This window comes from Drosophila elegans, unplaced genomic scaffold (assembly GCF_018152505.1).
Source record: "Drosophila elegans isolate 14027-0461.03 unplaced genomic scaffold, ASM1815250v1 contig_208, whole genome shotgun sequence".
NCBI classification, from domain to species: domain Eukaryota; kingdom Metazoa; phylum Arthropoda; class Insecta; order Diptera; family Drosophilidae; genus Drosophila; species Drosophila elegans.
This window is the reverse complement of record NW_024545578.1, coordinates 3,831,837-3,857,025: the sequence shown is the minus strand read 5'-3', so window position 1 is coordinate 3,857,025 and position 25,189 is coordinate 3,831,837. Positions and strand designations below refer to the sequence as shown.

The following is a 25,189-nucleotide window of genomic DNA, read 5'->3' as shown; positions in this document are numbered from 1 at the left end:
CAACGGATAACTTAAAAACTACTAGTTTGAATATTTCCAAAAACAACTTTAAAATAAATAAAACAAACATTCTATGCCTATTAAAAAAAAACCAAAAAAAGGTTTGTTTTTTATTGAAATTATATTTTTAATGGATATAGATAAGTACTTATTTTGTTATAAGAATTTAAAATTGAATTTGAATGCAGCGCCATTTGAAATTATCGATTGAACAAACTCGATTGTCTGGCAGCCCACTGCAATCAAATTCCACACATCTGGCAACGCTTGAGCAGTGGTATTTTTTAGTGCGTTAAATTGGAAAAAGAGGCTCGTCTTCGGTTGCAAAGTGATAAAACCGATGAAATAGGCCATAAAATGTGGTTTATTCTGCAAATAAAGTGTGCTGACATGCCGTCGGATATCTAGTTGTATCATTCCTAACCAGCTCAACTATAAAACAAGTGAGAGCAGTGCAAATGTGGGTGAGTTTCACACTCTGCCGGTACTCACGTGTTTCTTTTACTTCATGTGTCTTAATTAATCAATAAGTTGTTAATTAAAGATTATTAAATGTGTTAATTATATGGCTAGCTAATTTGTTAATTAAAGCCTTCATTTAGTGGGTATTATTAAAGTGTAGGTAGCTTGAGCTCCTATTACGTAGCATTGTTGTGCTTTTGCACGTTGTGACGTCATGGGGCGTTGGACCAATCGGAATGCAGCTTGTGAGGGGCTTGTCCTATTAGTGACGTAAGCAACAGCCCATGTCTAGTTGGAATATTGATTTCTGTTTTGTTTATGCTGAAAAACCACGTGAGTTTGCCGCTCTTCCCACCCATTACCACGTCCCTTCGATCGTTTCCCGATTTGTTGCTCATTTCGATAAATAAACTCATTCAAACGGCAACGTTCGACGCAGTGAGTTCGAGATACGGAAGCTAAAATCGCATTTTATTTTTTAAATATTGCCACTGGCAAATGCAATTTACGTAACTAATTGCCATCAAGTGCTAAAGAAAATTATAAATATCAACACGGCATAGCTAAATAACAGATGTGCCAGAGTATAAATAAGTGCACTGAAAAAAATATGATCAATTTGGACTACTTAGTTAGTTAGTTCAAATTAGTTCAAATTTTTCTGTCAGAAAATAAAACTTAAATTGTATTAGAAAGTGCTTCCTGTAAATGCTATACTAAAAGCAGTAATTAGGAACAATGATTTATAAAAGTTTTTATGCTATTTAAGATATAATATTAATCTCAGTGCTTAAAGTAAAATAATTTTTATTATCGTGGAGTTATTTTTGTTCTCATACATATACATCTTTTTGTATAGCTCAAAAACAAGAATATGTTACTGTTTTAAATATTTCACAATGAGTTTTTATCGTTCAATACTTAAATATAACAGTGTAATATGAAAAACTATTTTTTTTGCATGTAAAAGTTCTGTTGATTATTCTAACAACAACAGAGAAGTGTGCACATTATTATAGATGCAACTAGGTGATTAGACCACGCCTGGCGCTGAAAAGCTGGCTAATCGAGGGACCTTTGACCTGTCGTGATGAGGTATTTCATTACTCGTTCAAATAGGTCTATCTTGCCCCTTCTGTAGATTGTTATGTAACAATCGCACTACCCAACAATAAATTGCAACCCCAACAAAAACCTGCCTTATCAGCAGCAACAAATATTTCAGTAATCATTTTAAGTGAGAAATTTGGTCATACGATATGATATGGTTGCGATAAGCCTATATTTATAGTCCACAGGTCGTATGCGTAATTTAATATATGCATGTATTTGCAGAAGTTTAGTGAACCTTTGTACCCCTGATGTAATCATTAATTGCATTACTTGCACTCGAATTAAATATGTACATTAACAAAAAAGAACAAAGCAACATAAAGAAAAATGCAAATGACAAAATCGCACCCGCCCATTTGTCCAGCTCAAGTGTAATTCTGATATTGTGACTGAAATTACAGGGCAATAATAATACGATATTTTACGATGACTTTAATGGTTTCTACTAACATACACTGCATCATTGCGTATATAGCGATATATGTGTGTAAACAAAAATTGCACGTCAAGGAAATACAATTCATTATCTTACTGTACAATGGTCAATTCGATTTTAAAATACTCTATGGCTTAAAGATCGAAAAAAAATACTTTACTTTTAATAAAGATTTTTATGCCTTAAGTTTTTTATAGAGCGTTAGCTCTTTAGTACCGTATTTTTATTTTTCGCGTCTTTTTTTAAATTTTATCATTTTTCTTACGTACCCCAAACTCAACAATTAAATAGCCTACTTAAGGCCATCAAGTCGGGCCAAATTGCTTTCGTTTGTGGGCCAACACACATGCAAAATATACGCATATATTTTCACAGTGACATTTGGCTTTAATGAAGTCACTTTAGTTGCTCAAAATGATTTCATTAACTCTGTTTCGGTTGTCCCACTAGATCGCTGTTTATATAACGAACACACACTCCCCCTTTTCGCTTAAGGATGCAAATATTTAAATACAATCATTTGCATTTTGCGTTTATTTCGTTTTCTTGGCCTGCTCTTGAAGATGTCACACACATAACGTTTGTTTTATTTGTTTACGCCTCAATGGAATACTTTTAATATTTGTTGTATCTTTAAATAGCCAGGCCTATAAGTATGAGCTGAATGAACGCCCACACGTGAGATTGCGTATACGGATTGTCTTTGAAAAGTTGAAGAATTTATGTGTGGGATAAATTTCTGTGGAATAATTTCCGTTCTTGAAATTATACATTACTATGTGTACATAATTGTGGGGAAATGGGAAATAATGCATATGCTTACATGCAAATCGCAGCTACAATCCCTAATTGCATTCCGTTGTGGGGCTTAACTATTACCGTAAACCTACCGTGGGAAACCCCAGTTATTTATAGTGGATTAGGCTTTCATTTTGATTGATCATTACCTTTTTACATGCCAAGAGGCACTATTTACCTTTTACGATTATGGTATCGTTATCATTTCCGAATATTCTTGAGATTGGAACCAGACAATTTTGTAAATTTCTAATAATGATTGTTCTTTAATTAATACGCAAAATTAATAAAATTAAAATATTTAGAAAATAGTAAAATTTATTTTACTGTCATAATAATTTCAAATAAACCTTATTTTTACTTAACCACGTATAACACAAATAGACAGAATTTTTTTAGATATGTGTAAGTTATATGAAATTAGTTTAAATTATTTACAAAATTTTAAAATTATTAATAAATTGTTAGTTAAACATAAAAGTTGTTTAGAATTTAATTAAGAATTTAATTTTTTTTTGCTTGACAATCACTTGCGATACGATTGACCCACTGTACTGGGCTATATCCGCCTAAAGCGAATGCAAATGGGTGTTTTTAAATGCCAAGGCTGCTGGCGTCTGTCGCAACCAGTTGGCAGTTTATTGCACCGAAAAGCGTCTACGGCAGCACCACCCACCACTCGACCCCCTAATCCACCCCCAAATCCACCCAACGACCCAGACATCGGCATTCTTTTTGCCGGCTTGTCTTATCAGCTGGAATTGTTGCTGCTGCCCGTTTATTTTTGGTCTGGTCGATGGGTAGTCAGTCGGTAGTAAATTCGTAGAGTCGCCGATTTGCCTAGTCCGAATACCCACATACATCCAATAAATGGTCGAGCTGAAAGCTCTTTCTATGTATGGGTATTTTCACTGCGCTGTCGCGCCTTCGAATCGTTTGATTTTCAACTTTCAGATACATTTTGGCGCTCGCCGCGGTCGGTTGTGTTTTTATTGGTCGCGCTCTGTTCCTCTTTTTCGATCGACTACTCTCTCTTTCACTTTAAACTTTCCTCCGCGGCTCTCTTTTAAAATTTAAAAATATTTAAACAAGTGTTATCAGCAGTCATTAACAACAACAATCGAATATCAAAAGTGAGAAAACTACTATAAAATTAAAAAAAACACCATTAATTTTAGTTATCGAAGATAGTTGTTTGTAATCGCAGTTATCGAAGATTGTTACCTGTTATCGCAGGTTATTACTTGTAATCAAACATATCGTAAATTATCCCATGTAATTGGTGATATCGTAAATTATTACTTGAAATTCCTTTGTGTCTTTTGCGTTTTTATTGGAGTGTTCACAGCAAGTGGGTAGACAAATATTGCCCGATCAGCCCACTGAAAAAATGCTTCCCATATCTAATCTACTATTTCTGGTAACATATCAGTTTATTGATTGTGTATCGATGACTGCTTATCAGTAAACAGTGCCTAACGAAAGTACAGAGCCATAAAAAACAGACGAACATTAAACTATGTGACTTTCAAAAGTGTCGCCAACTAATTTAAACTGAATACCAGTTGAATCCGGAAACTGAGGAATCTTTGGAAAGTTTTCGAATGTAAATCCCAATCAGCTTACCGGTGAAATAAAATACGAAACATGTATATGTACAGTGGCAAATCACTCAGTGCACTCAATCATTAGGGCCTTATCTCTATTACGAACACTTGACCTTGGCGCCGGGATTGGGATGATGACAGTTTACCATAATTTATGTATACGAATTTCTGGGCTCCATATTCAGAGAGGCGGAGCAGCAAATCCGAGCGATAAGTTGTTGGTGTCAACAAGTGTTTCAGTGTTTCGGTGTGAGAGTGGGAAGAGGGCTCGACCATTAGATTCGTAATGGAAATCAAGCCCCCCAAACGAGCCAACTCGGGTACAAAGTCAAACAATGCCGAAACAAGTGCTCGAGTACATTGTACTTGTATGCATAGTATATATACACAAGTCCATTTCATATCATCATATCGCTCAGCAGGTCCACAATGTGTCCCCATAGAAGTGTGAATGGTAAATATAGAACACTGGTGTTAAAAATACTCGAGGGAGTGGGAGTGGCTGCTATATGGCAGATCTGAAACGATGGTTGCTTTTCACAGCCTTTCAACTTTATCTTCGATCGTTATCGTCAAATGAATTTATGGTTGCGGTGTTTGAAATATTGGTTGGACCTCCAACGGAAGTACCTTGAATATTGCGTTCGCTTATATTATCGCGTTTTGCGTCTGGGTTTCTAGTCTATAAATTAAGTCTATAAGTTAGTAAATTTTGTATTCATAAACTAAATCAATTGGTGTGACTTCAATTATTTTTTAAGCAACATATTTGAACGAAATGTAATTCCAATGTTGGTCACAAAGCCATTTAAATAATAACTGCAACACATAATTATGCAATAATTTCTCATATCTATAAATCAAATACTTAGTCATTAGTTTGATTTTAAACCCACCCTAAAAAAACAATGTGTATTATTTTCTTTAGATGTTTATTATTGTTAAATGTTTTATGTAAAGTACATTCCTTGTCATAAACGAAAATGATTAGACCAGTACATTTTATTTACTGAAATTACTTTCTGATATTCTGGAATGAATATTATATCAAGCTTTTCTTTTATAAGCAACATAAGTAAATGCAATGCAATTTTAATTTCAATTGTCACCAACCTATTTAAGTAATTATTATGCAATAATTTCCCAAGACTGTGAGTGGCTTATCTAATCTGTTTTTCTACCTTTCAGGCAGCATGACCGAGGGCAAGAACTTACCCCACTCGAGTGCGGATGTGCCGTTTCGCAGCAAGGAGCTGCGCAAGCAATCCCTCATCCAGCACACTGGCCTCGTCGGAGTCATCGATGAGGGCACCAAGACCATTGGGTTCTCGATCTACACCACACCGGATTTCAGGGAGATTGCCGCACACCGAGTGGAACTGAGTGTTATAACGCCCCAGGATGGCTGGTACGAGCAGGATCCGCTGGAGATGATGGCCTCCATTAACAAGTGTGCCGAGGAGGCCATCAAGCAGCTGCCCGAGGAGGGCTTCTCCGTCAGCGACATTGCCACCATTGGAATCACCAACCAGCGTGAGACGACGATCGTCTGGGATGCCATAACCGGCAAGCCACTGTACAATGCTCTCCTGTGGAAGGACATTCGCACCAGCACCACAGTGGAGCAGATTGTGGCCAAGGTGCAGGACCCGAATCACTTCCGCAGCAGCACTGGTTTGCCCATCTCCACGTACTTCTCGGCCCTGAAGATCCGCTGGCTCAGAGACAATGTGCCCGAAGTGCGACAGGCCATTCGGGAGAAGCGTTGCAAGGCGGGCACCGTCGACAGCTGGATCGTCTGGAATTTGACCAATGGTAAGTCATTTTAAAACAAAATTAAAACAAGGATTACTAGAGCCCTGCGTGAGTGGAGTCATAGGACCCTTTGACTCACATTCTTTAGAACTATTTTTTCAATTGCTGTTTATCTTGATAAGAAGTAGAAAATGCATCGTCTCCAATCTGGCTCCAAAACCCTTTCACAACAACTCTTCAATTGGCAGCTTTTCTGTTGTCTACTGTCTTTTCTTAAAGTCAAAGCACAAACCGCGAATTCTTTAGAATAAGAGGAGTCATAGGACCCTTGAGCTATTACTTAAAAAACATATATAGATTGAAAGGCTCATAAAAACAAAGGGAACTATGACCACAGTCATGCAGAGCTCTACTACTTATTTCTATTATAATGATTAATTAATAATTATAATTAATATCTTACCCTCCAGGCGCTCTCCACATTACGGACGTGACGAACGCCTCCCGCACTCTGCTCATGAATCTTGAAACGCAAAACTGGGACCCGGTGCTGCTCAAGACGTTTGGCATCAAGGAGCACATGCTGCCCACCATCCACAGCTGCTCGGAGGTGTTCGGAAAGGTCACCTCGGAAAGGAGTCCACTGCGTGGCATGACCTTGAGTGGAATAATGGGCAACCAGCAGGCCTCGTTACTGGGTCAGATGTGCGTGAAGCCAGGACAGACTAAGAACACGTACCGCTCCGGCTGTTTTCTGCTCTGCAATACGGGTGATAAGCCTGTCTTCTCGCGTCATGGACTGTTGACCACTGTGGCTTATAAGCTGGGACCGCAGGCACCGACGATATATGCCATCGAGGGAGCTGTTTCGGTAGCTGGACATGCTCTGTCCTGGCTGCAGACCAAAATGCGTATACTGCCAGACTCCAGGGATGCGGAGAAGTATGCGGAGATGGTGCCCACCTCGGGGGATGTGTACTTCGTGCCCGCTTTCACTGGATTGTATGCTCCCTATTGGCGGCAGAATGCTAGAGGCATCATTATTGGTTTAACGCAATTTACCAAGAAAAATCACATAGTGAGGGCTGCCCTGGAGAGCATCTGCTTCCAGACCCGCGATATCCTGGAGTGCATGCATCAGGAGTGTGGCTATGAGATCAACAAACTGCATGCCGATGGCAAGCTGACCACAAACAATCTGCTGATGCAACTCCAGGCGGACACCATTGGCCTGCCCGTCTTTCGATCCCAGCTGATGGACTCCACGGCGTTCGGCGCTGCCATGTGTGCCGCCCAGGCGGAGGGAGTGAACCTGTGCCAGTTCGAGCCCGAGAAGCGCTACTACGAGAACGTACACTACGACACCTTCCTGGCCACCACCACGGATGTGGAGCGCAAGGAGCGCTACGGCAAGTGGAAGCGGGCGGTGGAGCGCAGCCTGGGATGGGTCATCAAGCAGAAGAAGACGCGGGAGCACACGGAGGAGAACTACCGGATGCTGTCCTCGTTGCCGGCCAGTATCTTCCTCATCAGCAGCTTTGCCATGCTGGTGCATTCCCTGGCCGCCAGTGGCCATTGAGGATTTCTAATCGATTCTCGGTTGTGATAGTAATTACTTTTTCCCCGGATTTTGTACATAGTCCTCAAAGGACAAAAAATGGGTGGTTGTGCGTGCTTTAAACCCTGTAAATAGTTGCTTACGAAGAGCTGGCCAAGCTCCGATCTATTTTAAGTATCTTCTGACTATCCTATATCGTGTTTTCGTTGCATATTATGTACTTCTTAGCTTAAGTTTCAATAACGATGGCTGCAATATCAGCGGAATTGTATATAGCCAAATTGCAAACGACATTTCTAATTTAAGTAGGTTTCGTACTCGTATGTGTATCTGTATCTGTAGTGATTACGCCCCTTAAACAATAAACAAAAGTAATACGAAAACTTGGCGTCTTATTGCGAATTACCAGGAATTTCAGTGCAATATCTGCGCGATCACTGATTAAACTCTGCTTGTGGATAGTACAAAGATGAGGTAGGCCAAAGTCGAAAATGAAATGCTCTAGGGAAAATTAAAAGATTGGGGCTATCTGTAAAATGATCAAGTACAAAATTCTATGATGCTTAGTTTTAAAGAATTTAATTTTTTACTACGTTTAATCTTAAAATATATATATATATATATATATTATATTATAACCATTATTATATTAGGTCTCATTTTCTGCTACAGCTATTAGGTTTTAGGAATCATAAACTTTGTACCCCTACCTAAAGTATTCATATTTGCAATCTCACACAACGTGGGGTATGTTCTAATATCTGTTGCGTTATCAGGCAGCGGAAATGTCAGTATCAGTTCAAATATGACTAAAGTAATCGATTGATTAATAGCTGGAGGGTGTGTGCTTTTTATTGGAGGAGGAGGTATTTAATCTGTTTAAACACCTTAAGGTGTGTCCGGAATAAGGCCAGGAGATATCAAGTTACTTACATAGATGGGACCACCATGAACTAATTAAGTCGTATTTTAGTGCTGATTATGAAATACGATAGTTTATCTTCTTGATAGTGTCTAATAAAAAGCCTTTGAACTAAAATAAAAATTTTCAATTTTATAGATACAAATCAAATTAAAGGTTTTATGGGTATTAGGTAATTTAATGCGTCAAGATATGAACCTATAAAAACTTTTATTTGTCACATTGAGATAAAGCAAGAAATTTCGTTGGGAGATTTCTTTCTTTACAGCCAAATGTCGAAGCAAGTCAATAGGGAAATATACCTGTTATGGACACCTACAGAGCCGAACTAGTTTATGGGGTAAACTCGGGGATAACCTCAAAAAGGGTTAGAAAAGAGTGTTCATTCAACATAGGAACAGAAATTTAAAAAGTCACGCATCCTTGTAAATTCATTTCCACACCACCTTTTGAAACCAAGCTATGTAAGCAGTATTCACCGTACGTCTTTCAGCTGATATTTTATTTAAATTAGATTAGGAATATTTTTTGATTTGTAGGTGAACACTTTTCGTGAATAATGTTTAAACAATTAATAACCTTTTTCACACTATACGTATTTCGGATAGAATTAAATTTTGAGCATATAATCGATGAACCCATCTTTAACTTCATATATCTACTGGAATCAAAAGATTTCTATGCTTTTGAAATCTCAAATTTTAAGGATTCAATATATAAACACATAAGAATAATTTGTTTTATTTTTAAGCCAATCTAAGTTAACAAGTATCCACTGTACGCTTTTCAGCTGGGATCTCATTTAAATTGGATCTACCGATTACCCCAAGTAACACACTCACTCATAAATATGGGTTCTCACACAGATTCTGGCTTGCAGGTTGCCAGCAACAACAACAATAACAAGTGGTGGTGTTTCTGGTATTATTATTATTCAGGTAGTCGCTCAGCAGAGCAGGCAAAGCGAAAGGTAAGGTAACGAAAACAAATGCTCACCTTTGGCAACAACAAAGAAATTGATTTTCCCTGTTTTCGTCTTTCAAGATTTTTCTGAATCAGTGCAGCCAAAGCAAAGGCAAAAGCAATAGCAAAAGCAACAACTAGAACCGGAATCCGTTTGAAGTTGAAGCGCGCGCAACACACACGATCACTCACAGGTAGAAATTCCGGAGTGGAGTTGAAGTTGGAGCAGGTTCGAGTGTGTGGGTGTCTGTTGCAAGTTGCCTCGAACTCCTACACTGAGAAAAAACGAGGGCTTATTATTATTATTTGTTTTATTTGGAGTCAAATTTAAAGATTTTTCTACCGTGTTGTGAGACAAAGTAAGTAACATTAATTTTTAAAAACCATAATTTTTTTGTATCACCAAAATATTAACTAATAAAAAAAGTACCTTTGGCATTAATTGACGTATTTTTTAATTACTTCTAATTCGGTTGTATTAATTTGTAAAATCCAAGTTAGCTAGTTGTTAGTTTTATTTTTGTCTTACAGTATTTTTGCCAGTGTATGTTCGATCTGCGAAGTTCGATCAGATCCGAGTGCGATCGAAACCAGAACGGTCGCTCAGTTGCGTTTGAGTTGCGAGCACGGTTTGTCGCTTGATCTCCACTCTCAGTGAATCTCTGACTCCACGGCGGCGTCTTTTGTTTTTCTCTGTGTGTGTAGTGTAGTGTAGTGTCTTGTTTATGTTAATCCGATATTTATATATACAGGCGAAATATTGCAAATTTAGCAATAAATTCGCCCAATTTATCGGATTTCGGTTTTAGAAGCGTGAGACCAGCAAGCAGAAGGCAGTGGTAAAATAAAAATGAGTGTGCAGCATAAGTGATCGCTTCGAAGTGGATGAAGTTAAAGGGTCAAACCGGTTTTCGGACAACAGCAACATGGAGTTGCCACCAACAGCAGCAGCAGCAGCAACAACAACAAATGTCTCGGCATCCTTGCAACGTGTCGCCTTGGAATCCGGTCTTGGTCGGGAACGGGAACGGGAACAGGAACTGGGAGCAGCTGGTCCGCCTGGCCAAATGATGGCTCATCACTATCATTATATCCAGTATCCGGCGCAGCAGCAACAGCAGTTGCCTCAACCACAACTGCCCTGCCAATGTCCCTGCTCCTGTGGCCGGGCACCACCTCCTCCGCCCTCCAATCCCGCCCAGAATGCCTCCATGGCCGTGGCTGTGTTGGTCCACCAACAAACCCCCAGTCAGCAGGATCCGGCCAGGAGTTCCCCCATCAAAACGCAGTCCGCCCAATCCCTGCTCAATCATTCCTATCAGGCGCTCCACGAGGAGCATCACCAGCAGGAGCAGCTCCAGATGGACTCCTCCGTCGGAGCTGGGAGCTGTGATTGCGACCTGGAATGCACCTGCCCAGCCACTGGAGGCAACTCCTCCTTGGCCCAGCACAAGAGAAGTCTGCTGGCGGACGCCATGCTGGGTGCGGATGAGATCACGGTCAGTGAGTCCGACAACAACAGCACCATGATCAAGAAGAAGAAACCGCGATCTGGCGGAGGAGCGGGTCAGCTTCCGCCCAAGTCCCAGCCCACGGGTGATAGTTGCAACGATATATACCACGACACTGAGCTGGATGGCGGAGGAGGCGGTGCAGTGACAGCCTCTCCTGGTTCGGGCATCAAGTCCCAGATCTTGGACGATAATCGCCCACCGCTGCCGCCACGCCCACCGCCCAGGCCACGGAGCAATGCAAATGGTTCCATAGGTGAGTGATCTTAACTTGCTTCCATAAGGGGGAATTTAAAAACTCGTTTTGTAACCCCTGTATTATAAATTATCTGTAGATGCTGTAAAATGCCTTCCTTAAATGATGATCTTTTAGATTCTTTAATTGCTTCTTTTATACATTTATTACAAAAGAAAGACTCTTAAATAGCTAAATAAAAGCAAATGAAAACTTTGGAATTTATTTTAGTATTGCAACATATAATAAAATACTCTAAAATTCCATTTTTAATTAACTTCAAAACAAAATTCTTATTTTATGCTCTTTATTTCATTAAACTTTAATAATTAAAGTGCTTTAATAGTATTTGACAAAATTCCAATATAAATGCATTTTTTCCACTGAAGTCTTGGTTAATATCAACGACAAGAAATTTATTTCTAAAGTATTCTTCATGATAATTTCCTTGGAATCCATCAAAACATGTGTAAGAAAAAACTTACAAATTTTGTGATTGCAAAAATCAACATGGTGCTTGTGATGTAATCAAATTTGATTAATGAAGCGACTTAATTTAAATAAAAAAAATGTTTAAATGGGTCTGTAAGGGTATTGTTATATTCACTTATGATTTGTGTACTGATTTTGCGTCAGTGCTGTTGCTGAGGCTTCTTTACTGCGTGAATCACCGCTCAGTCGCTGGGTCACAGATTTCGTGTCACTGATTTGCCGCCCGTTGCGAAGGCAGCTTCCGCTTGGTTCCGTGGTTCCATAGCTTCCTCATCCGCTTCCTCATCATCCACATCCTGCGCCTGCGCCGAAGGACACTGCTCTCTCTCTCACTCTCTCTTTATCCCTTTGAAGCACTCTCTATATTTCCTGGAGCTGGTGCAAAATATTTGCTCGGGGGGTTGGCGCTATGGCTAGTGTCAGTCAGGATTTCAGTTGACACCGTTCCTGTAATTGCAACGCACACTCCCAGCTTGGTTAGCTCTATCCGCCACCCGGAGCACCCCCACTCCAGTCTCCTTGTTCCGCGCAGCTGCCACTGGAGGCAACTCATCCTCATCAGCTTCTCAACTCAGCTTCCAAATGGCTGTGTAGATATTTTTCTGTTTCGCACTGCGGAGAACAAAAAAAAAAACAGAAAAAAAAGAAAGAGTGCAAAAATCGGGGAAAAACGTGTTCCGGAATTTCCAGCGCCAAGATGTGTTCTTAGGCCATAAATGACACTCTTTAAATTGCCTTAAGGAATCCACGTATAACCAAGTCAAAATGCACGGCTATCCGGTGATGCAGTTCGTCCAGTACAGCATGCCTCCGCCCTGCTCCTGGGTGCCAGCTCCTCCGCCTTCCTCCGGCCAAGTGGATGCCCATCATCGCGGCTCTGGTTGGGATTCGATTTTCTTTTTTTCATTCCGATTATCTTTATTAAATTAAATTTTCTCCTTTAATTTACAGTACATCGCCATGGAGCTGGGATCAAGAAGTATGTGGTGTGGTGTCTCATCTGCGGCGGTTTCAGTTGCCTGCTGGGCGTACTCTTCCTGGGCGTCTACTTCCTGCTCCATTCGTACACCATCACGGTGGGTAACTTTGAGACGGTGCCCACCTTTGTGCCCGCCACTTTGCTCATCCTCACGGGCATCTGCATCATGAGTTTGGCCAGGCGCAGGAATCGCTATAGTTATTTGGTAAGGATAAAACTACACTCAGAGAACAAAATGCCCAACTTAAGTAAAATATATATTAATTTTATATTTAAAGATTTTAAAATATTTCAAATAGATCCTAACTGTTTTTAATTCTCTTTCTCTTTCTAATTTCTCTTTGTAAAATTCCCCCTGTAAACCTTTATTAATCTTTTGCAAATCCCCTCCAGATTAAGTTATCTGGAGCTTGTGGCCTGGTTTCCGCCTTAACCTGCGCTTTGGTCACCGTGACCACCACTGTGCTGCACATGAGTCGTCTGCAGGCGCTGAGGGAATGCGAATATGCCCAGAAGACGAGGACCTGCACCTGTTACTCAGACCTCATTGAATCCCAGGTGGATCGGGTGGACAAGGGTGAGTTGTTACTACGATGCAGTAAGCTAAGCTTCCTGGCTAATTTCAATGCTTTTCAGAAGGAGTGCGCCTGGTGTTCGACTCCCTTTCGGATTGCGGCGTGGTCCATGGCTCCTTGTACTCCTGTTTGAGGGCCATCTTTGGCCTGTCCGTGGCCGGAGTACTCATTGCGGTCTTCAGCTGCATGTTGGTGTACCAACTTTTGAGTCACGAAAGGAAGAAAATGTACTGGGAGCAGCTGGAGTTGCGTTGCAGATCTCTGTACGCCAGTCAGGCTCCACCTCCTGCTATGGGTCCTGGCCGGATGTTGAACTGTAGATGCTGCGAGCAGTGCCACGCCCATAGGCAGTTGACGCTGCCGCTGCAGGCTACCGCCTATCCGTGGGATGAGGCCACAGTGGCCGCCGCCGCAGCAGCAGCCGGTGCCGGAGGAGGAGGAGGAGTTGGAGGCGGCGGAGGAGAGCAGCGATTCTGGACTGCCCAGCCGCCGGGTAACTTCTACTCGCCGAATCCCGGCGGAGGCGAGGATGCAGTGGGTGGCTGCCGGAGTGGCGAACGCGGAGCAGGTCGCTCCAACAGCGGCTGGAGCTGGCCACGAATGCCCTGGCAGCGAACCACTCCGGACACGGGGCGCAGGTTTCGCCAGGCAGCCGCCAGTCCTGACTCCCAGTACGGGTTCAGTTCATCGACGGCCATGCAGGGCAACCATGATGGCAACCAGATGCTGATCGAGGAGCCCGTGGTGGCCGCCGCCTACGGTGGCATGCCCCCGCCAAATGCCCTGCCCTACGGAGTTTGGGGTCCTCCACCGCCGTACAGTGATCCCAATAGTCCGGCTCGTCGTGGCTACTACCAGTATCTGCAGCCCACAGCCTGTCTGGTGGGGAACCCTGGAACAGTGGCCGTCACCCTCACCCAGGAGCAACTGCATCCCAACCTGCAGCATCAGCAGCAACAGCAGCAGCAGCAATTGCAGCAACAGTTGCAGCTGCAACGCCTGCAAGTGCAATCTGGAACTCTGGAGCGAATGGATGGCCTCAGCAGTGCTGGCAATGTGAGCACCCTGGTGGCGGCCACACGCTCCTCCGCCGCCTACAAGTCCAAGGCGGAGTACGAGAACACGCCATCGGACAGCGATGGCGGTAATCCCAGGGAGCGAGAACGCTGCTCCAATACGCTGCCCACAAGGAAGCTCAAGAAGCGCCTGGAGGCGGGCACTGGAGCCAAGAGCATTGGCCCACAGAGTAATCCCGGCCAGCAATCGCGACCCAATGTCCAACAGCTGTTTGCCAAGCAGGCAGAGCAGGTTACGCAGCAGACAAATCCTGGACAGCAGGCACAACCTCAAACGGCGGGAGTGGAGAATAGTGGGTATCAGGACTCCAATGGAGCCATAGCCAAGGATCAGGCAGTGGGCACAGATCCCGCCGAGTCCGAGGTGTACTTTGCCGACGTGAGCAGCTGCTGCAACATGTCCGTGAAGAACGACAGCTACTATGACAATGCCCAGCGGCACCAAGGGCACCATCATCACCAGGCACAGGCACCGGGACACCATCATCAGCATCAGCACAGTAACTGCAGCCACAGCAGCGGGCAGAGCAATGAGGACTACCTGGCCCAGCGGTTTGGTCGTGGCAGGGAGCACTCCGTGAGGAGTAGACTGCCCATTCCGCAGACCAGGCGGGAGGATGACTATGAGACCTCCAACCTGAACATGCCCACGCTGAAGGAGCAGCAGCAGCAGCACCAGCAGCTGCAGAAGGAGATCTCGCGCCAGAGCATGTGCTCCGTGGAGTCGGAGGCCAAGACGGAGTTCACCGATCTCTCGCCCTCGACGCCCTGCTCCGGTAATCTTCCCCTGCCGCTGCCGCTGCCACCGCCGCCGGCGAACTTTGCCAGTGATCCTACTCCTGCTCCGACGACGACAATAACTGGAGGTCAGCAGTCGTCGCCCAGCTTTGTGGCCTCGTTTCCCTACTCCTCGGAATCGCAATGCCTGGAGGCACATCGTCGTTCCACCAAGAACATCCACGAGCTGCTGATTGCATCGACTGGCGGCGGCGATTCGCACTACGAGGTGATCAACGACCGGGGTGTCAATCCCTACCAGCTGCAGCGATCGCAGCAGCAGGCCAAGCACAAGGCCAAGTCGAAGACGCGATCGCGGGAGCAGCTGGACATCTATGGCAGCGGAACCGAGCGCTCCGACTGGTCCTCCTCGGATGGAGGTCGCTTGTGAGACACCGACGACCAGGAGGTATTCGTCTAGCAGCGGTTTCACCTTCATTATATTCTCTAAGGATCAGTGATGGGGGGTAAAGGGGAATCAAATGATGATGCCAAGTACTGAATTTAACGTCTATTTCTCAGTCTTCTTATATGGCATATGGTATAAGTATCATATGGTATAAGTACCATATGGTATAAATTTCATATAATACGAGCTTCATGTTATATATATGGTGTATATACATTGTGATACTGATTATATATGTTAGCACCAAATAATATTTATTTCATATTATACTTACACCATATGATATGGTAGCATATGGTATAAAAACCAAACGGCATAAATATTATATGGTATAAATATCAAGTTGTATATATATTATATGGTATAAGTATCATATGGCTAAATATCATATGGTATAGGTATCATATGGAATAAGCTCTAAATTCAAAATGTATTCCTCAGTTTTCTTAATAATCATATGGATTAAAGTATCATTTAATTATTTGGGTATATAAACCATAGCCCAGATACTTTCCATTTGAAAGCCCGAAGATGAAATATTCAAAAATACCAAAACAAAATCTATTCCTCAATCTTCTTATCCATCATAAGGTATAAGATTCAATCATTTAATTAGGTATATACCCTATATACCTCCCATCACTGCCGATAGAGCCACCACCTTTCGTTAAGAATCGTCGCATTTGTAATGTTTGCCATCCAAAAAGGGAACTCTATTCTTTTAAAAAATATCCTCTTTCTCTCCCAAAACTATCGAAGGTCCCAAGGGGTCCCCAAACACTTTGCTTTAACTATTTTACGCGATATCCTTTGCATAGTTTACATAGAACACATATGTATATTGTATTACTTAACACATATGGTAGCATTGAATTGAATGTTGACAAATTGTAGCAATGATAATCTATGGATATTATATATACAAATTATGTTATATTTACCTGCGTATTTACATAGTTGTGTATACAGTATACACACACCCATATACACATACAAATATATGACTAGTTAGTTAAATGTTAGAGCGCCAGTTAAATTTATTAAAGAAGTACACCAAGTATAACCAAAACATTTTAACAAAAACAAAAAAACAATGGATTTTTAATGGGCGGTTAAAAATTTTAGTGGGTTGAAATCTAATTAATTTTCTAAATGCTAAGAATTCCAAAACGGTTTCAGAATTGTGTTAAATATAAAAACACTTTAAAAGTTTAGTTTTTACTACCAATAATCCATTTCTTGATGGTATATAATTCACGAAATTACAGTATGGACTTTAAAACTATTTTTTATTTTTAATACCATCAAAATACCTAAACTTAACTTAAGACATTTAAGACATAATGGATTTTGGTGGGACGTTAATATTTGAAGGGGTAATAAAAATAGGTAAATGAATATTCATTTCAAATTATAATGGATGGATTTTTCTCTTTTTATAGTAAAGAATAAATAACACCAAAACGGTTCCAGAATTGTGTTTATATAAAATAACTAAAAAGTTTCCAGCACTGATAAACCCCTTGAAAATTGTCTTAAATTCACAACGATAAAGAAACAACATGTTTTTACCTTAGAAATTACAATTTGGACTTTAATGACTACATAAACAAGGTGATGTGTTGCTTAGCCTATGGCCACCGGATGGACCCAATCCCAATCCCGATCCCGATTCCTCACTGGGTGATCCGGTGCAGCAGCATGAAGATGGCGGTGGAAACCAGACCCAAACTGACCACAGAAGCTGCGGCATTCTTTCGATCCGCAATGCTGCCGTGCGGGATCTCGTTCTCGGAGTCATCTGGCTGCGGTTCCGGAACAGCCAGCTCATCCGCGGCCAGAACGGTGGCCTCATTGATGGTCCTTAGCAAGGGATAATTCTGGTTAGCTCTACGCGGCGCTGCAGTCACTTTACGGAAATCGTCGTAGGTATCCTCATCTAGCTTGCAGTTGCCCAGGAAATCATCCGTGTCCACGGACCACACCATAACACCCGCCAGTCGTTTGGACATGGCAAACAGCACTTTGTTGGCAATGGAACGCGAGCTGTCGTAGGTCACCACATTCACCTCCTGGGTGAAGATGTTCCGCTCCGATTTGGCCAGCACCTGGCTAGTTTTTGGATCCCACTGGCGAGTCCATCCGGATGTTTGGTTGCTCAGCGTCTTACAAATCTCGTTGTAGCCCAGAAACCCGTCCTCGCGCGTATAAGGACCCTTGAAGCCAACTCCATCGCTGTTGTCGTTCAGATTGCCCTCGGCCACCGTCTTGAAGGTGCGGCCGTAGAAGGGTAGACCCATCACCAGTTTCTCGGGCGGAGCACCCAGTTTCAACAGGTAGTCAATGGAGAATTGCTGTAAAACCAAAAATTTTAATGATAGATTTTCAAACTAAGAACAAGCTCTGGATACCGGAGATTAACAGGGTTAAGGATTTTTGATGATGCAAAGGATATTTAGGACACATTTATATTTATTTTATTATGGTCATGTTTTGCAGTATAAAATCTAAATAAACTCCACATTGAGAATTAAACAACCATCTTAACATTCCCATGCCTTACTGACTTAAGTATAAAGCAAATGCTCTTAACATTATATGAAAAACTTCTCAAACTAAAGAATCTTATCTGAAATTTGTTCTAAAAAGGTTTTGTGATCTTTTGGATTCCTATAATGCAATTATATATGAAGTATTTTCTACTACGAGTTTGTTAAAAAGCACAACATTTTTATAGGATTATAAACAAAGAATATTGATTCAAAGCAAGTGTTTAAATTATGGAAAATATCAAAGATTCCGGGAATTGTTTTTTCTACAAGAAACTTCCACTCACCACACTGAGCGGATCGTCGGCGGCCGCTGAGAGCGGGGCGTTGTAGCCCACCCTCTGGTCCCAGCTGCCGTGGTAGTCGTAGCACATGATGTGCAGGTAGTCCAGGTAGCGGGAGATCTGCCGCACGTCGTAGGCCTCGTCGATGACCTTCTTAGCCGCCCCGATTGCCGAGGTTAGGAGCAGGCCATGCTCGTCGAACTCCTCGCGCAGCTCCTTGGTCAGCAGGACGAAGTTCTCGCGATCGGCGGGCTTTCCCTTCCGCTGCGTCGGGTACTCCCAGTCCAGATCGAGGCCATCGAAGCCGTACTTGCGTACAAAACTGGACACCTGCTTGACGAATCTGCCGCGCAGCAGGCTGTTGGCCACCAGGATGGAGTAGTTGGCCGAGCCCTCGTTCCAACCGCCGATGGCCAGGCTGACCTTCAGATGCGGATGACTGCGCTTCAGGCCGGTCAGCTTTTCGTAGCCGCCCTTGCCGTACTCCTCCTTAAGGTCCTGCCACGGATCTGCACAGAAAACAAAATTATAGAGTACTATTTATAGTGAAATTATAAGTATTTCAAATTATGCCAAACATGATCTTCGATCTTGTTTTTTTTATTTCTTTTATTTCTTAATTAATCAAATCCTGGTCCATTCTGATCATCGATCTTAGTTTCCTCAATTATGTTTCAACTAATGTTGTAACACAAATAAACCTAAATTTTTTTTTTTTTATAAAGTATAATATCAAATGATTAACAAAATTATTATTACCTTATAATAACTTAACAAACTGATTTCTTGATTATTTACTTTAAAAAGTAAAATGTAATGTTAATTGGTTAATACTAGCAATTATTGTATTTTTTTTCCGTGTAAAAAAAGCTGAAACCCTTCAAATTTGCATATGGTCATAAATCGAACGCGGAAACTCACCCAAGGACTTGATGGCTGCCTGGGTGAGGTCCAGACCGGCGAATGCGTACACCACATGGGTGCACAGGTTGGGATCGAAGTTGTCGATGGCATAGGCGCCCTGCTCCGGACGGTAAACAGCCCATGTGGAAATGTAGCAAACCACCACCTTATCATGGGAGGGTCCTGCAAATAAACAAAGTAAATTTATAATTATGTATGGTTAGCAACCCCTTTGCGGGTAACACAACGGCAAAGGACTCACCTGTCCTAGCGGCCACTGAAGCCCATAAAGTGCCCGAAATGGAGGCCAGTAGGAGGAGCAGCCACAGCTGCGGTGATTCCCCCTTATTCAGCGTCATCTGCGGCTTGGTTTTCCTTTTTTCCTGGAGAAAGAAGATCTAGTTAAGTGCTCTGCGTGGCTGGCCACCAACTATGTTGTGACAACTCATAATTCCAATTCAACTCAATTGGCGCTTTAATTGAACGGGAAAAGTGAAAGGCAAACGAATTGACAGTTAGAAAAACCCTAGAGTCATTCGCATATATTCTCCTCTACATATTCTCAGAGATTAGCACAAAATCAATTCTTAGCTTTGTTTTTTATTTGCAAAGGCTATAAAAGATTAAGATTTATTTTGAACGAAATAAGTCGAAAGTCAAATAATATCACTACAACATTTTTTTAAAATATTTAAAAGTTAATAGCAGCTAAAGCTCAAAATAGTTTATTTTATCACCTTAAGCGTATTTTTTTACAGCTTGCTAAATTACTTAATGTTTACTCAATTGAATAATCAACAAACAACAAACCAAGATTGATTATCCATGGAAATATTTTTCTCTTTAGGTGTTTGTAACATTAAGTCGTTCGTATTTTATTGAAGAGCAGAAGCAATTTTTTAAAGTGCATTAAAGTTTATTCGAAAAATGAGTCACAACAATATGATTTTAAAATCTAAATCGGAAGGAATGTAATCAAAGACTTGCTTTGTTCTTTTCAGTCTGTATTTAATAATGGCAGTGGAAGTGGTAGCCGGGTACTGGCAATTCGAGTGGGTTGTGGAACCTGATTCTCAACTTTCGCCGGTGCGCCCTTAAAAAGCTGGTCAACAGCGAATCTTTGGTGCAACGAGCAGAACCGTGAATCATGCGATCCGCAGCGGGTTTTCGCAGTTCTAGACCGTTTTTATCTGTCTTTTTGTAATGGGAAAAAAAAACAAGTTAGCCTTGATATCTCAGAGGTCTGATAACAAAACGGCATGAATAGGCACTTAAAAGTTGGTTTTACTTTAAGAGCTGGAAAATAGGAACTGCGCGCTGAGAAAATGGGTGGAAAACAAAGCCAAAAGCGGTTTCACTTTCCGGCTTTTTTTCCACCAAACTTATGCATATTAATTTGTTTCTTTTTTTTTTTTATTACTTTTTGTGCGCAAACCGGAATCTGGCGTTCATCACGAGTTTAAGACCCCAATCGAAAAAAAAAACAGAAAAGTCGCGAAACATGTGAAGACGAAATACGAGTACGAATACGAATTTGAAATCGAGATGGAGGGGAAAAAAACCAGGCCATAAAGCCGAGAATAAACATCAAATGGGGTGGGAGATGAACTCCCATTTATTGGCACTTTGTAGGTTGCGCATGCGCAGCGGAGGAAATGGAGAGCCAATTAGCAGAAGCACACAAGAGTACAAAAACCGAGGAGAAACCCTACTCAAAACAAGTACATTCACTGTTTTTTTTTTAATAAGTATAAGCACAGCACAAAGGGAATATATGTGACTCCGTTAAACGTGTTCAGCGTATCGAATATTTACGGTTTAAGTATTCTGTACGATATATGCACTATTTTTTATTACCGAACTTGTCTCGTTATTCCGCTTTTTCGACTACCGCCGAGGAAAGGTCTCTTATGAGTGTGAAGTAAACTTGGCTCTTTCGCTTTGGTGTGGCCACAGCGAAAATTGATACATATATGTTTGGTTCCTGCTCTGTAGAGCCACTCAAGCCGAACCCGCCCGATCCACCAGCTACATATCACTCTCTCCCTCTACCAGCCAAAATTCCAAGACGTCGGGTGAGCACAAGTCGCGCTCAGCATAAAATTGAAGAGCATTAACTTCCCGAAGAGAGGGTTTTAAAAAGGTAAAGAGCCCGCTCGTCACATAGCACTCTCCCCACATCTCTCCCTGAAACTTCCAAGAGTCAAAATTCAGGACGTTGGGGGACCAAGAGAAAGCTTTAAAAGAGTTTATAAACATATGTTCAAGAGATCTTGCAGGTTCAGTAAAAACTTATGCACTTTTGTAGTACAATTTATGGGACAAGCCGATTTTAAATTTGAACTTTTTGGAATGAAAAGTTGAATTTTTAGTTTTTTTAAGGTTTTTAATTCAAATACTCGAAACATAAATATCTATAATAAATCGCGGCTTGTTTTCACATCATTTTTTTTATTTTACACTCGATCTATTTACTTAAACTAGGATGCTCTGAGCATGATTTCCAGTATGACTAAACACATTTTTAAGAGCTCAAACATTTTAGTTCCCCCTTGTCTGGCTCTGGAAAGTCCAACGTAATTTTAAAGACTTTCAAACGGACCAGCTAAAGCGCGCCAAGTTATCGGTCTATCGGTTAATGCTGCATCAATTGAGTGCCATCTCTGAGCTTTGGACGTAAACAACACAACTGCGTTTGTACGGAAAATCGGAGAAAAGTAGTCCGGGTCGGCACAAAACGCAGCCAGAGACAGAGAGATTTGAGCACGTGCTGCACCAGCAATGGACTTGGAGGAGGATTGTGTGGCCAGCGGGACCACATCTGCCTGCAAGCGACCGCGGAAGAACACGGATTCCCGGATTCCCGATGGCCAAATTGAAGAGACCACGGCGCAGGCTGGTGGGTAAGTGTGTGGTGGTGTCTCGAGGGTTAAGTAAGCTCTGCGGCTTGGCTAACCGATTGATTGATTTTTTTCCGGGTGCGCGGAATGCAGCGAGAAGAAAACTGTTGCCACAAGCCAATCCGTAATTAACAGCACCACAATCACAAGCAACAACAATAATGAAGAGGAAAAGGGCGACATGTTGGGCCAAGAACTTGCGCTGATGGAGCAGCAAAAGCAGGAGGAGATTGAGCAGCCTAAGGAGAAGGAACAGTTGGAGAAGGTGCAGTTGGATAAAGAGAAGACAGAGCCGAAAAATGAGCAGTCTGAGAAGAAGCTACCGGAAGAGGCACAACTAGTAGAAGACCAGGCTCACAAGGATCAGGAGCAGCTCGAGGACAAGTCAAATGAGGAGCAGGCTGGTCCCTCCTCTCTAGAGTGTCAATTACCGCCGCATGCCGCCAGTGCCGAGCTGGCCACCAACAAGCCAAAGACGGTCAATTCCATATTAACTATGGACAGTGATGACCAGAATCCATCCTCCGCAGCATTGCTCACCTCGCCCAGGTTCAACCTGCGGAATATACCACCCACACGCTCCTATCGCCGCATCAACATAGAGCTAACGGGCACGGTGACCGACTCGGACAGCACTGACTCCGTAGAAGTACCCGAGCAGCAGGAGGAGGACGAACAGGATGAGCAGGAGGACACAGAGGGCGCGGATGCAGACGTCGACACCGATGGGCAGGTGGCCCCAGCTGGACCGTCCGCCGACGAAAGTTCTTCCAACGACGAAATGGTACACCGCTATGACCTTTCTAGTGAAAATGACCTTACCACCGAGGTGAGCCAGTGTTTATAAGCTAACCAAATACCTATTAAGCCCACCTAAACCTTTCAGGATGAGATGGAGTTCAACGAGACGGAAGCCAATGCCGGCGATCGTGAGAAAGTCGACTTTGCCGTGGACAAGGAGATGGGCAAGCAAAAGCCTGCTTACACGTTCAACAGTTTGCAGGAGCTGATGCACCGGGAGCACAACATAATCAACCGGATTGGCTGGCGTGGCGGCCATACCTCTGCGCAGAGCTTTGGCCTGGGCTACTACGGTTCGCGACAGGTGGTGGAGCAGATGACGCTGCTAAGCTGCATGAACGGGCACAGTGGTTGCGTCAACTGCCTGAACTTCAATCGCGCCGGCGACTTGATTTGCTCCGGCTCGGATGACCTAAACATTGTCGTCTGGGACTGGGCGAACGAGAAGCCGCTGCACAGCTTTCACTCCGGCCACAGCATGAACATATTCCAGACCAAGTTCATCGACAGTGCCGGCTGCCTGGACATTGTGGCCGCCAGCCGGGATGGCCAGGTGCGCCGGGCCGTCGTCCCGCCGTCGGGTGGTGCCACCAAACCGATGCGGCTCTACACACACAGCGAATCGGTGCACAAGATCGTGCTGGTGCCGCACAGTCGCCACGAGCTGATGAGCGCCGGCGAGGATGCGGCCGTCAAGCACTTTGACTTGCGCACCAGCAATGCGGCCACCACACTGCTGCGCTGCGTCTACCACGATGCCAATGAGCGGAGTCGAGTGCGCCTCTTCAGCATCGCCCATCATCCGTTTGCGCCGGAGTTTTGCGTCAGCGGATCGGACGATACGCTGCGTGTCTATGACAAGCGCAAGCTGACCAAGCCCCTCCACGAGATGACCCCCACTGCTGTTGAGCAGCACAAGATCGCGCAAATTACCTGCGCCGTGTACAACCACAGCGGCAGCGAGATTTTGGCCTCGTTCAGCGATGCGGGAATTTATCTCTTTGATAGTCGCAACTACAAGGATGGCGAGTTTTTGCACTGCTACGAGGGTCACATGTAAGTCAAAATGCGTAATGCTTCTTTTAATTTCCTTGCCACTCACGTGTTTTTGTTTTTTTGTACCCACAGCAATAGTCGCACCATCAAGGGCGTGAACTTCTTTGGCCCCAAATCGGAGTACATTGTCAGCGGCAGCGACTGCGGCAACATCTTCTTCTGGGACAAGAACACGGAGGCAATCGTCAACTTCATGAAGGGCGACCACGCCGGAGTGGTCAACTGCCTGGAGCCGCATCCCTGGATGCCGGTGCTGGCCACCTCTGGCCTGGAGCATGACGTTAAGATCTGGACGCCAAATGGCCCTGATAAGGTAGGTTCAGTTAACTATGTAGTTATGATGCATAATGTTTTAAACAAGTTAGTTTGGGTGCTGGAAATATTATCTAAAGGTTATTTATTATTTATACTCCTACTAAATTTCGTTTTAAATGAAATTTCTTATTGATTTCTCATCGATTACTTCCGTAGAGCGGTCCCCACTCGGATTCCCTGAAGCAGACGCTGCAGCGCAACTTCAGTCGCAACATTGTGGACAGAGGTGACTTCGATATTAACCAATTCCAGTACTTCATCCGCGGCTTCCTGGAGGGTTCCCGCTCCCGCCTCGCTGGGAATCCCGGCAGCGCCGCGGAGTGGCGACGACGCGCCCGGAGCAACCGCTCCGACTCCAGCAGCAGCAGCAGCTCCGACGACACCAATGGCCCAGGAGTGCACTGCCGCACGCAGTAATCCTGATCCCGATCCTTATCCCGATCCTGCAACAGGATCAGAGGCGTGGATGTGCTTCGAAAGCCCTCCTCGACCAGCGTATAATTTCTGATATATATGATACATATGTTAGAAAGCGTTTCTGAAGCTGTGAATTTGTAATCGTATCACATAAGTGCGCATATTTTAATTAAAAACCGGGTTTAATAAATGCTCATTGAGAATGATTCACAGTTTTTACTATTTTGATACTTAGGAAAAAAACAGCGGACAAAGTACATTTCTGCACTTCTATTTAGATCTTAAGTGTATATATT

The 25,189-nt window shown here is 43.1% G+C and overlaps 4 protein-coding genes across 8 annotated transcripts; 3 read left to right on the top strand and 1 right to left on the bottom strand.

The window, feature by feature from the left end:
* Positions 1-287: 287 nt before the first annotated feature.
* LOC108146396 (glycerol kinase) lies at positions 288-8,112 on the top strand. 2 transcript variants are annotated; one of them, XM_017272394.1, is made up of 3 exons: positions 288-464; positions 5,605-6,231; positions 6,642-8,112. In XM_017272394.1, exons 2-3 carry the CDS (start codon positions 5,610-5,612, stop codon positions 7,748-7,750), a joined length of 1,731 nt encoding a protein of 576 aa, XP_017127883.1. In that variant the 5' UTR covers positions 288-464; positions 5,605-5,609; the 3' UTR covers positions 7,751-8,112. The 2 variants fall into 2 exon arrangements, with proteins under 2 accessions (XP_017127883.1, XP_017127884.1); XM_017272395.2 differs by lacking the exon at positions 288-464 and adding an exon at positions 3,762-3,942.
* A 2,102-nt stretch (positions 8,113-10,214) lies between these two features.
* Positions 10,215-16,602, top strand: LOC108146192. 4 transcript variants are annotated; one of them, XM_017272103.2, is made up of 4 exons: positions 10,215-11,381; positions 12,804-13,036; positions 13,225-13,408; positions 13,471-16,602. In XM_017272103.2, exons 1-4 carry the CDS (start codon positions 10,541-10,543, stop codon positions 15,648-15,650), a joined length of 3,438 nt encoding a protein of 1,145 aa, XP_017127592.1. In that variant the 5' UTR covers positions 10,215-10,540; the 3' UTR covers positions 15,651-16,602. The 4 variants fall into 4 exon arrangements, with proteins under 4 accessions (XP_017127592.1, XP_017127591.1, XP_017127594.1 ...); XM_017272102.2 differs by having other exon boundaries at positions 13,468-16,602; XM_017272105.2 differs by lacking the exon at positions 10,215-11,381 and adding an exon at positions 12,282-12,732.
* A 631-nt stretch (positions 16,603-17,233) lies between these two features.
* Positions 17,234-21,382, bottom strand: LOC108146193 (probable chitinase 2). The gene is made up of 5 exons (XM_017272106.2): positions 21,262-21,382; positions 19,667-19,787; positions 19,423-19,587; positions 18,505-19,010; positions 17,234-18,022 (listed from the first exon to the last, which is right to left on the bottom strand). Exons 2-5 carry the CDS (start codon positions 19,761-19,763, stop codon positions 17,345-17,347), a joined length of 1,446 nt encoding a protein of 481 aa, XP_017127595.1. The 5' UTR covers positions 19,764-19,787; positions 21,262-21,382; the 3' UTR covers positions 17,234-17,344.
* A 564-nt stretch (positions 21,383-21,946) lies between these two features.
* LOC108146416 (DDB1- and CUL4-associated factor 8) lies at positions 21,947-25,099 on the top strand. The gene is made up of 5 exons (XM_017272419.2): positions 21,947-22,307; positions 22,398-23,133; positions 23,191-24,161; positions 24,234-24,474; positions 24,633-25,099. Exons 1-5 carry the CDS (start codon positions 22,186-22,188, stop codon positions 24,891-24,893), a joined length of 2,331 nt encoding a protein of 776 aa, XP_017127908.2. The 5' UTR covers positions 21,947-22,185; the 3' UTR covers positions 24,894-25,099.
* The last annotated feature ends 90 nt before the right edge of the window (positions 25,100-25,189 follow it).

What these genes read in the sequence shown, in the direction of transcription:
- LOC108146192 (XM_017272102.2), top strand. Translation starts at nt 10,541, where the DNA reads ATGGAGTTGCCACCAACAGCAGCAGCAGCAGCAACAACAACAAATGTC. An exon ending in GGAATCGCTATAGTTATTTG is followed by an intron (nt 13,037 to 13,224) that starts GTAAGGATAAAA and finishes AATCCCCTCCAG; the next exon opens with ATTAAGTTATCTGGAGCTTG. An exon ending in GGTGGATCGGGTGGACAAGG is followed by an intron (nt 13,409 to 13,467) that starts GTGAGTTGTTAC and finishes AATGCTTTTCAG; the next exon opens with AAGGAGTGCGCCTGGTGTTC.
- LOC108146416 (XM_017272419.2), top strand. Translation starts at nt 22,186, where the DNA reads ATGGACTTGGAGGAGGATTGTGTGGCCAGCGGGACCACATCTGCCTGC. An exon ending in ACCACGGCGCAGGCTGGTGG is followed by an intron (nt 22,308 to 22,397) that starts GTAAGTGTGTGG and finishes CGCGGAATGCAG; the next exon opens with CGAGAAGAAAACTGTTGCCA. An exon ending in CGCCAAATGGCCCTGATAAG is followed by an intron (nt 24,475 to 24,632) that starts GTAGGTTCAGTT and finishes TTACTTCCGTAG; the next exon opens with AGCGGTCCCCACTCGGATTC.
- LOC108146396 (XM_017272394.1), top strand. Translation starts at nt 5,610, where the DNA reads ATGACCGAGGGCAAGAACTTACCCCACTCGAGTGCGGATGTGCCGTTT. An exon ending in CGTCTGGAATTTGACCAATG is followed by an intron (nt 6,232 to 6,641) that starts GTAAGTCATTTT and finishes CTTACCCTCCAG; the next exon opens with GCGCTCTCCACATTACGGAC.
- LOC108146193 (XM_017272106.2), bottom strand. Translation starts at nt 19,763, where the DNA reads ATGACGCTGAATAAGGGGGAATCACCGCAGCTGTGGCTGCTCCTCCTA. An exon ending in TTCAGTGGCCGCTAGGACAG is followed by an intron (nt 19,588 to 19,666) that starts GTGAGTCCTTTG and finishes GTTTATTTGCAG; the next exon opens with GACCCTCCCATGATAAGGTG. An exon ending in CCGACGATCCGCTCAGTGTG is followed by an intron (nt 18,023 to 18,504) that starts GTGAGTGGAAGT and finishes TTGGTTTTACAG; the next exon opens with CAATTCTCCATTGACTACCT.